The 11,618-nt window shown below is 40.8% G+C and overlaps 1 protein-coding gene across 2 annotated transcripts in view; it reads left to right on the forward strand.

The window, feature by feature from the left end:
- LOC106940038 (noelin) overlaps positions 1-9,490 on the forward strand; it is a 41,616-nt gene extending 32,126 nt beyond the window's left edge. For both annotated transcript variants that reach the window (XM_015022657.1, XM_015022656.1), the window contains exons 5-6: positions 4,288-4,394; positions 8,057-9,490. In XM_015022657.1, coding sequence (XP_014878143.1) covers positions 4,288-4,394; positions 8,057-8,731 — 782 coding nt within the window. In that variant the 3' untranslated portion in view covers positions 8,732-9,490. The remainder of the gene's footprint in view (positions 1-4,287; positions 4,395-8,056) is intronic.
- Positions 9,491-11,618: the final 2,128 nt, after the last annotated feature.

An 11,618-nucleotide genomic window follows, 5' to 3' on the forward strand; every position in this document is an offset into this window, starting at 1 on the left:
AACGGCTATCAAAAAAGGAAACTCACTAAAAATGTGGTGTTGGGGGCCCCCCCTAAAAAAAAAAAAAAAAAAAAAAAAAAAAAAAAAAAAGCTCCAATGTGGCTGAATTAAAGCCATTCTGGGATGCTGAGTGGTCCAAAATTCATCCGCAGTGAAGTAAAGATTGTCAGTTTTTCCAAAAGACTGATGCCAGCTGTTGCCTTCCGAGTGCAACACAGTCTACATTTACTTTCTCACATAGGACACTGGGTAGCTTTTTATCTCTACAACCTCACTGCATTTTGTGTTTGTCAACTGATAATGAAACTAGTTTGACTTGAAACAGTTAAGTGTGAAAGCAAAAGGAAAAAGAAAACACACACTCCACAGCAGCTTACAGTGCTGCTGTATATTTCACACTTATTTATATCAAAAGCCTCCTCCAAGCCCAGGGGGCCGGGACCCTTCCAGTGTTTCCGCTCCCAGTTCGCTGAACACGCCATTCCCTGTGTCTGTGGCCAAGCAGCTGGAAACGGGGGAGGAAGCCGTGACCTCTGGGACGGATCGGTGGCATGTGCGAGATCGGAGGAGATAAAGGCGAGGTCACCCAGCGAGACGCTGGCTTAGGCAGAGCAGAGGGTGGCTCTCCTTTTCATCTTCGCATGCTTGCTAAAGCTCTCATGCATTGTGCACACAGATGCACTCCGACTCCATGGCGCCGTGCAGAGATTAAACCGGCCAAGGTCACTGGCCACATTTGCATACGACCAACAACAATGGGGAAAGGAAAAAAACACAGAGGCGGCAGAAATTTCTTACCTCTGAGTGATAGACAGGGAGGGCTGCAGGAAGGGTGGTAATGGAATGGAGAAAGTGAAAAAGAGCAGGAAAAGTGAATGAGAGTAAATAGAGTCTCCGCTGAGCTGTCCTTCAAGCTGCTGTGTGCCAGAGAGACTAACGGGCCCGCGGCTGTCGGGACACAATGGCCATCGATCAAGTGGACATGCCAGCTTGCTGGGCAATAATCAAATATATAAATCTCCCGTTGCCGTGCCACCGCAATGTGGATGCACACAGAGCCGCAGGTGAAGGGAGGCCGTGGAAACGCAGACACACTGATGGATGGAGGAGCAGGAGAAATACCTCTGCTGGCTGCTCCACGGCAGCTGGTTCCCGTTCTCCGTTTGGAACCGTAAATAATAAAAAATACCCAAAACAAATCCCCAAAATTCAAAAATCTCATCAATGTATTTCATACTGTAGACTAACACGAGGTAGGAGAAAACTTTAAAGTGGAGAACAACGGATGTGTGGTTTTCAATTCTTTCTGAGAAGTGTGGTGAGGATTTGTGTTCATCCTCCCAGCCCCTGGATTTTGATGCCCGTAAAGTAAATCAGGTGCAACAAATTGTCTTCAGAAGTCACCTTGATGATAAAAATAAGTATGTGGTTCCTTCCTAGTTCTCTGTTTGTAGGGAAGCACAGAAAAGAAAAGTTAAGAGTTAGTTTACATGTCAGTGAGTGAAATAAGTGTTTGATTCTCCAGCGTTTCATGCATATAAGGAAGGATTTTGACACCACTCTTTACGGAGGCTTTCGAAATCCTCAGAGTTTCGTGGCTGTTGCTTGCTAACGCAAATCTTCGGCTCACTCTTTGGAGCAGAGATCTAATGACTGATTATGCCTCGACGTGACCTTAAACTGCTCGTTCTTTAGCCACTCCATTATTGTCTGTGTAGACTTTTGAGAAATGAGATCAATCTTATACAATTTGAAACGAGGCTGTAAAACGACAACGTGGAAAAAGTGAAGCGTTGCGAATACTTTGTAGATGTGCTGTATTTCCCGAGGGGCTTCCAAGATTTCAATCTATTACAGCGCCTGGAGGTAATAGATTGCCAGGCAAATCAGGCTGAATTGTGTTGATTGCACTGGAGAAATCAAAGAACAATGATCCTCACAATGCTGCCTGCCTGCTTCGTCCAGATGACAGTGGGTTTGTACGAAGGAATCCTCAACTCCAAATCCACAGCAATGAAAAAACTATTTGTTTGCTTACTCAAGCAAGAGTAATGAAATAAAAGAAAAAAACAAAACAATGTTTAATCGTTGGGAAAAGTCCCATTTGCAGTTTGGCACAAGTCACAGCAAACATTTGGAATTAGATGAGCTGGTTAGATGAACATTATGCACATTATATAAGTCAGAAAACTCATAAAGCACATGGTCCAGAAATTATTATTTTCTATTGAAACATGTTGGTAGCAACATCATGCAGGACCAGGGAAACTCCCTGGAGTTGATGAGAAAAGGTATGGAGCTGAACATACAGCTCTGGAAAAAATAAAGGGACCACCTAATATGATCAGTTTCTCTAATTTTATTTTTTATAGGTATATGTTTGAGTAAAATTAACATTGCTCTTTCATTCTATGAACTACTGACAACGTGTCTCCAAAATTCCAAGCAAAGATTTTGTATTTATTGGCAGAAAATGAGAAATGGTCAAAGTAACAAAAACAATGCAGTGCTTTCAGATCTCAAATAATGCAAAGAAAACAAGTTCATATTCATTTAGAAACAATAACACTAATGTTTAAGTTGGTTTAAATCAGAAATCAATATTTGGTGGAGTAACCAGGAGGTTTTCAATGGGGTTCAGTGCAGTGGGCTCCATTTTTTCCAGAGCTGCATGTCAATAAGGTGCTCTAGTCTGTAAAAGACAAGGATGAAGGTTCACCTTCCTGCAAGGCTACGACTGGTTGACATATTCATGTTACACATTTTTGCCAAGTAAAATGGGCAAACAATCAGTCAATGTCAGCTTATAGAGACATCACCCACAAAACCTGCATTTGTAGTTGGAGCAAAAAGGTGATTTTATAAGGACTGACTCTGAGGGTCAGTGCATTTTTTTTTGAAAAAGTTTTGAAAACCATGTATCATTTTTTTCCATATTAATGCACTGTTTTGTGTTGGACTGTCTGTCACATAAAATCCCAATGAAACACATTAGCATGCGTACCATGCTAAAAAATATGAATAAGTTCTGACTGATGGGCTGGTTGTGTTTTTGTGGCATCGGCCGCAGCTCTCTTTTTTTTTTTTTTTCCCCCACTTGGATTTGGCCTCTGATTCAGGCTAAACAAATTCAGGCCAAAAGGGGATTAGAACCTGCGCCGTATCTCCAGAAAGCAGATCCATCAGCCTTGCCCACTGCAGCAGCAGTGGACTTCTAACGATAGATGCACGATTATAGAAAATAAATAAATAAATCAATGGCTAATGTCTGAGTGCGGTCTCTAATTCCCCCCACCCTTAGGTGTTATGTAAGGGACTCGACCCCCCCAGTAGAAACAGTAGATCCACGCTCGTGCGAGTATCCGTTTGTCTCTCAGCTGCAGCCAAGGTACAATTCCCACACATTCTCTCGGGCATGACATATGCCACGCACGGAGAGACACGCCGACGCTCCAGCACAAAGCCACGATTCCCATTACATAAGAGGCTGGAATGTGACAGCGAGAGGGGTTTGCAATGTGTGTGAAGATTAAGTAGAAGGGAAGCACAAATTAATCCCGGGTTGTATGTCCACAAAAGGACTGCGACATTCCACTTCGGTGAAGAACAAAAAGGGGATGATGGACTAATGGATGAAACGCTTCACAGAGAGAGGAAGAGAGAGGCTAATGAAACCCATAAAAGAGCAGTCGTCTCAGAGTTGCACTTTAAATTAGCTTTTTACTGTGGCTAACTCCCATCTTGTGATTTTTGAGAAGCCCTTTGCTGTGATCTCAGTTATTATTACTTTTTCTCTCTCTCTCTGCTAAGAAATGTCTAGAAAGCCTAATGAAACCTTCTAGTCTCTGCCTGCGCTTATTAGATAGAGACGATTACTCTGAACTCAGTCAGGAGGGACGCAAGACCAGCGTTATTTTTGTCAAATTTAGATTAACACCTCAATCAACGCTAATTAGCGCCTTGACGCCTGGTGGTTCACACAAGAGGAAAAGTACAGAGAGCCTCTCCCTTTCCTGATTTTTTTGTTTTTTTCCATTTCCCTAACTTCTTCACACGTTCCCATTCTGAGGGTAAAACAGGCATTAGCATATGTGAGCAGAATAATAAGCACTTCTTGCAGAGTACATCATGCATGGGGAAAGGCTGTAAGATACCATAGAGCTGGACTGGAGCTGCCAACTTCATCCTTATGACAAAATAATATTTTCCCATAAAGCTCGACCTCAATGGGTGGGAGGGGGGAGTGGCATTGCTGCAGATGTTCCCATTTTACTTCTTTACTTGCAGCCTGCGGCAAACTGACAGGCATCAGTGATCCGATCACCATCAAGACGTCTGGATCCAGGTTTGGCTCCTGGATGACGGACCCGCTGGCGCCTGAAGGAGATACCCGGGTAGGTACAGCACACAGTAACACAGCTGGGTTTTAAACGCAACTTTATGACAACGTCTAATCTGGTTGTTGAAAAAGAATTGGACATTTAAAGCTTTTGGTGTGGAAGTCGAACAGTGGAGCTGGAAACGTTTTGGGTAATCAGTTTGGTGAGATATATCTGCCAAAAAGAGTCGATGAAAAACTTTTCCTATTTTACCACTTCTGTTACGTTTTTTTTTTTTTTTTTTTAGATAATTTCTATTTGATAATTGGCAGAATCATAGGAGAAATAATTTTGTAGAGTATTTTTTATCTTAGTTTCATAAGTTCAGACATGCTAAGATTGCTATACCTTGTATCAGTTTGGGAAAACCTAGAAGACGATGTCATGGCTTTGTGGAAAAACTGATTTCCACTGATTTGAGTCAGTTGTTGTTAATGTCAGCAGTAACAGCTCAATTAGGTTACTGTTTCTTAATGAAACTTAGTTTGTAGTTGGTTGAAAATATTGAAGTTAGAAATCAGAAATGACCCTCTCAAGGAAACTTTTTGATTTACTCACTCTGAAAAACCGAACATGGAGACAATCCTAAAAAAGGACCAAAACATTTTTGGCCCAGTTTAATTATTCCCACATTTATCTGGTCATGGAAATAGCTAAAAATCTAATTTTAAACTCTGGCAATAATCTTATTTATTTCCGGAATATGAAGAAAGCACATGAGCAAAGCTTTTAACTTAAGTCATGCACAGTATTTTTGCAATCTTTGCCAGTTGGCAAAGAGTCCAATTTGGATTTTAATAGTGATTAAAATAACATTAATTATGATGGACGTAAAAATGTTGACCATCTGTCTTTTGTGACCAGATCTACAGCTGATATTTCCTTTGTAGAGGGAAAAATGAAGTCCGCTTCTTTTGCCCAGCAGGTGTGCAGTACACAGGTCCAGCTGCTCCAAAAGCTGTTCAACAGCTGGTCACTCTAGTATTTCTTTGGCATCTTAATAAAAGGACCTTAAGGCATAGGAACAGTTTGATTAGAAATTTCAAAACTTTGCTTATCATAATCTAATTACCTTATAATCAATGGTCCATGCAAAACTGATTCTTTTCGACTTTTTGTTTTAAATTCAAAGTGTTATAATAGTAGGCCTTTGTGACGTTGCTGCTGGTGTTGTAAGTTACAAATGTGCTAATGTATAAACTTACTCAGAAGTCTGATTGCCTGTTACACATAATCTCAGATGAAAATTGTCTTCTGCAACCAACAGAACCTGTCAATTCTGCTCTCCAACATCTTCAGTTTCCATCAGATAAGTTGTAACTAAATATCTCAGCTTGGGCATTTGCTAGTTAGCGGCAGCTCTAAAATCTTTGATAAGCAGACGACAACATTAGACTTCAAAGCTTGTTCTCTATCTGAGTACTTCACAAAGAAACGTGACTCCAAAGCTGCAGCTATTCTTTACAAAAAGAAAAAGTCTACCACTCCGAGAGCGAGTGGCGTTAGCCGTCAGGTTAGCTTGACCAGCACTGCTTTTGTAGCCAATTGCATCAGCTTCCCTTTTGCATAGCAGGACTTGTTTTGGCTCAGAAGATGCATTTCCCATCAGTCCACATACACTTATTATCGGTATAAATCGGTGGATGCCATATTCGTTTTTGTTGTATAATGATGATTCCTGCTTGGCAGAGCTGGGAAAGTTTAAAAGTTTCCTGCCATGAACTCAACTTTTAAGGATAAGTTCAAAAACGTTGAATTTGTCATTTTCAAATGATGTCAGCGATACTGGGAAGCATGTAAGTGCTTTGTCTATCCCTCTCAGACAACAGTGTTATTTATAAATTCAGATCAAAGATACATGCAGCTTGTCCTATCAGCATTGTAAGGTGAGGGATTCTCAGTAAGACACACGTCACTGAACTGCGGCTCTGAGAAAGACGATGCCATTTTCAAGAATGTTAAAAATGTTGCCAGAGCAGAAGGGGCATCAGAAGTCCCAATACGTGATTAAAGTGTTCTTGGCTCAATCAGCTGGAAAAAAATCACACTGGTTAGTCGGCTGTTTTCCGGCTGCTAAAATAAAGCAGTTGTTTTGCTCACTGGGGAGTGAAGCCGGTTATGAACAGGATATGAGTTATGGCTGATCTGGAAGGTTCATGTTACCTGCTTTTCCATGTTAAATCAGTCTTTACCTTCACTGGGGATCATGGCCTCCCAGAATAATTATTTGCAGCTAGTTCTAACCCAGACCGTCACCGTCAAATGAAAGGAAATTGTTTGGGATGTTCAAGTACAATTCTAGAGGCACCAAGGCTGCCAGGGTCTTGAACCTCCTGAAACACCAGTGTCGCTGTCTAAAATGAAACTTTGGATCACCATCATGTCTCCTCTGGCGGTGTACAGAGTAAAAAAAGAAGTACTTACTTTAAAATAAGTACTTACCTAACCCTAACCCCTAACCCTATCCCTACCCTAACCCTAACCCTTAAGCTGCAAATAGCATCCACCCACAAGGCTGAGCCAAATAGCATTATAGATTTATTGTCAGAAGAGACAAAGATTAGTTTATCCAGTCACATTGACAAGCACGCCCGAAGAAGGTGAATGTTAAGTGTGAAAAACTCTCTTCCATGAAAAAAACTTCCCTGAGTTTAAAAGCCAGGTCTGTGCAAGGAAACCAACTAATTTAACCAAACTCTACCAGACCCTGCTATGAAAAGCTGTTTGTTATACAGCCAATATCATACGACTGCCTCGTTGATGGCTGCAAACCTGTGCAACAAATTCTTATTTTAGAAGTCATTAAACCTGAATGTTGGAAAAACGAAAGGTTAAAAGCCCACAGTGAATATGGCATTGATGATTAAGATGAGTGTACACAAAATTACAGGAACAGCTGTTACTTATATAATTATGATGCACTACAAAGAAAACGTTTGTAAGATTTTAATAGGGACGTCGGGCCTTGAAGAGGATGGAGCTCGATAACAGATAGACAATTATTTAATTATAACACCTTCCTTTAGAAAGCTTGTTTCAAAAATACCACAATCCATACAGCCGATGAGGCAATTTAACATTAGATTGAACGAAAAATGCTAAGAATTTAGCTGAAGTGTAAGAAGGGAGCTTTGTAAAGACTAAAATCGTCGATTTTGATTAAAACACACCAAAAGGCGAAATGGCACAAAAGTGTTTACTTGGCAGAAGTGGACAGTCTCACTCGACCTCTTTTTCTACTCCAGTGTGTTTCATCCTGTTCCAAGGGGACCTGCTCCCTGCATGTGACTGGCATTCACCAATCAGTCGCAGCAGCAGGGGGTACCAGGTGGTGAAAGAGCCTTAGCCGTATCAGTTCCGCAGAGACTGGGAAGGTATTAGTGGCTCTGGAATGGCGGCCGCCAAAGGAGCCAACAGGAAGCAGGGTTAAAATGCAGCTGCAGCATGATGGCATTATCCTGGCAGGGTCTGTCAGCTGCCATCCTGAGGATGACATCAGGAGTTTTAATTATTATTAAAAGCTTTGTTGGCTCAAATAAAAAAAGAATTCCTATTGTTATCTTGATTAGGATGCTTGTTCGCTGTGACGCTTAGTTTTGACTGTGGGGCAAATTTAACACTATGGAGTTATAAGATGCAGAGATCTGAAGCATTCCTTTTCTTTTTATTCTGCTTAGGTTTGGTACATGGACGGTTACCACAACAACCGCTTTGTTCGGGAGTACAAGTCCATGCATGACTTCATGACGTCGGACAACTTCACGTCCCACCGGCTGCCACACCCGTGGTCGGGGACGGGCCAGGTGGTCTACAACGGCTCCATCTACTTCAACAAGTTCCAGAGCCACGTCATCATCAAGTTCGACTTCCGCACCTCGTCCATCAGCAAGTCCCGGCAGCTGGACTACGCCGGCTTCAACAACGCGTATCACTACGCCTGGGGCGGCCACTCGGACATCGACCTGATGGTCGACGAGGGGGGCCTTTGGGCCGTCTACGCCACCAACCAGAACGCCGGCAACATTGTCATCAGCAAGCTGAACCCCAACACGCTGCAGATCATCAAGAGCTGGACCACCAACCACCCCAAGCGGAGCGCCGGCGAGTCGTTCATGATCTGCGGCACACTCTACGTCACAAACGGATATTCGGGAGGAACCAAGGTTTACTACGCGTACTCCACCAACTCCTCGACTTACGAGTACATTGACATTCCCTTGCAGAACAAGTACTCGCACATCTCCATGCTGGACTACAATCCTCACGACCGCGCCCTCTATGCTTGGAACAATGGCCACCAGGTGCTCTACAACGTGACACTGTTTCACGTCATCCGCTCAGAGGAGCTGTAACGGAGGAGGATTCAGTAAGGATAGATAGACGTTGTCCTTGGGAAGAAAGGGGGAAAAAACAAAAACAAGCTCATTGTATTCAATCTCTGAAAGAGGAGACCGTATCGAGAACATCTTGTTAAAACAAAGAACTTGTGAAAGACTGCATTATCTGTGAATGCAAAATGCATTGAATGTGTAAATGAACGCAAATCTATCATTGAAGTGTTTCATTCCAAAATTAGATGTTACTATTGGAGAAATACTGCAATATTATTTATCTAAAAAAAAAAAACAAGATCATTGAAAGGAATATTAAGGTTTTGTAAATAAATGTCTAAAGATGACTTTTTGATTTTAACGGTGTGTTTTATTTTGATAGCTGCCTTTAATAGTGGTATATTAGAGGCATTTTTATTTTGGAATGAAACTCTTTAATCGTTTGTTGTCTAGAAAAAAGATGATTGTAAAAATAGAAAATATATTAGACTCAAAATACTAAGAACAGATGCCATTAAAAGAAAATACCACGCCTTTTTTTTATATAAGCAAATATCAACCTAAAGGTCATTCCTGAGGCTCCTCCCAGATGGACTTTTCCGTGGTCGACAGGGCAAGGTCAGAGGTCATGGGGTGGGAGGTTCTGGAACAACGACTGTTGGCTACAAACTGTTGGATCCTCACCCTGCCCAAGATCCTACAGATAAAAGTGGAATGTCGGTCCAGTCAGAGGACTGGACAGCCAAGAGGAAGCGGGTCTCTCATATCATTTTTATCAAAGTACAGTAGCAAATCTAAAGTCTGTAGAGAAACAACAATAACATCTACTAAAAGACCTGAAGGCACTGACTGTTGATCGCGCTGATTTTTTGATCTGATTTTTCCGTGTCGGTGGTTATGTGTTGAAACAGATTTCTTTGCATGATTGTTTTCTATAACTCCAGTTTGCTCTGCTGAATGTCCTTTGCTGTACGATACTACAAATTCAAGCTCGAAAGGGAGTTGGAAGAAGGCAAAACACAACTAAAAAAATTTGCTAATAATTCATTTTTATTTTTTTTAGTTTTCCCTCGGCTTCTCCCTGTGTAACGTCTGCTTCTTTTGCTTCTGTTTCTTTGCCTCCATTTTAAATGTTCTTGTGCTATTCAGCCGCTGGTCTCCTTGTATTTATTTTTTATTAAACTGTCGGAGGAATCTAGCTAGCTCACTGATCTATGAAGTTAAAAAAAACAACTGAATTTCTGACATAATGCATTGTTGGTAAGGGAACCTGGTTCGCTTATCTTCATCTCACATGAGCCTGAAGAGGTCAGGGGTTTACATGAAAATAATAATCCCATCTCATATCCTGTATCCACTCCCACCCCCCACTGCGAGTGGAGGATGTTTGTTAAATGTACGTATACCCTTGCTAAAAACAAAGGCTTTTCACTCTTTTTGCGCTTTGCTGGACATGTATTGTATCTGAAATGAGATGGTCTATGAATCGTGTCAATAAAACAGAGAAATCTGACTCTCGGGTTGTTTTTAAAAGTTACAGGCATCCGTTAGACACCGTGTTTGGTTTAAACTGAGCTTCAAGCTCACGTCACATGGTGAGAACATCTTTTATTGCAATATTCTTTGAGGAGCATTCTAATGAGTCATAAATAGTGCAAATTACTGGGTGTGTACAGAAGAAAACGCTAAATTCACTGTTTGAAGCGAGTGTGAAGAAAATGAAAGTCTCAACAATTACACACTGTTTCTGCTGGATGTGGTAAAGCAAGATATTGTCATATACTGAGTATTTCACCTTCACATGCTGAAACAGAGCAATCATCTGTCGCAAGATCATTAAGTTATTCACCGTTACATCTTTCTGTTTAAAAACGTTCCAACTTTAATCTTATGAGAGTTACACTTTTGTTTCTTACAAGCCAGAACTTCCTGTTGCAGATGACTGGAAATGATGCAGTAAAAAATGTTTTGTGATAAAAATTAGAAAATAATATGCAAATTAGAAAAGTATTACTTGAAAAGTATCTACGAGTGTCATTTGAGCCAAAACTGTTGTTTTATGACCAAACAAATGCACCAAAATAGCAAAAGTTGTAGTGAAAAGTGTAGTCATAATACTGCCTAAAAGTTTGTCCCTAAAAATGTGACAGATCATTACCTTCAGATGTTTTAATATCAAGAAATCACATTATAACAATATGATAATAATTAGCTATTAACTTTTTTTTCCACATATTTATAACCAAACTATCAACCAGTTGCTACAATCTTATTATTAAAACGTAAGTAGATATGTTACCCAGCAAGAACTGATGGCCTGACTTGGGGAACACATCTGTGTGAAAATAAAGATGTCATCTGCGTATAGAAATACCTTCCCTGTGCAAATGGAGCAAATGAAAGGTTGTTTGTACTCAGAAGTTGCAGTTCATAAGTTGTCAACCCAGCCAATGGGCCAACTAATAATAGTTAGCAACAAAGCAAACGGCATGTTATTTCAACATCTTAATTTGGATGTGACGTCGTTTCACATGCAGAACCGATGTTTACAGCGGATAAAATCCGATCGCTGAACGAGAAGTTTTTCAAACCTTGATATTTTTACCAATAGTTTCAATTAGTTTTTTGTGAAAATTCAAATGCTTTAAGCAGCTTTGGCAATCTAAACACTGAGTGTTAGTTATCAGCAAATAACTTGATGTCAAGGAACTAGAAATGATAAATGGTTAGAGGCAGAAGACACTAGCTCATCCTTAATATGGACGAGAGGGTCTGTAGGGTTCAGCCAATGAGATGAGTTCTGAAAGCTTAACAAGGAAAACTGCCAAACAGTTCGGCCAATTGTTATCTAAGAAGCACTGGACTCCCTCCTGAATTTAGAAAATGTTTGTTCAATTAGTCATCGGAT

Source organism: Poecilia latipinna, unplaced genomic scaffold (assembly GCF_001443285.1).
Source record: "Poecilia latipinna isolate Pla-1442-1.1 unplaced genomic scaffold, P_latipinna-1.0 Scaffold3070, whole genome shotgun sequence".
In the NCBI taxonomy this organism is placed as follows: Eukaryota; Metazoa; Chordata; class Actinopteri; order Cyprinodontiformes; family Poeciliidae; genus Poecilia; species Poecilia latipinna.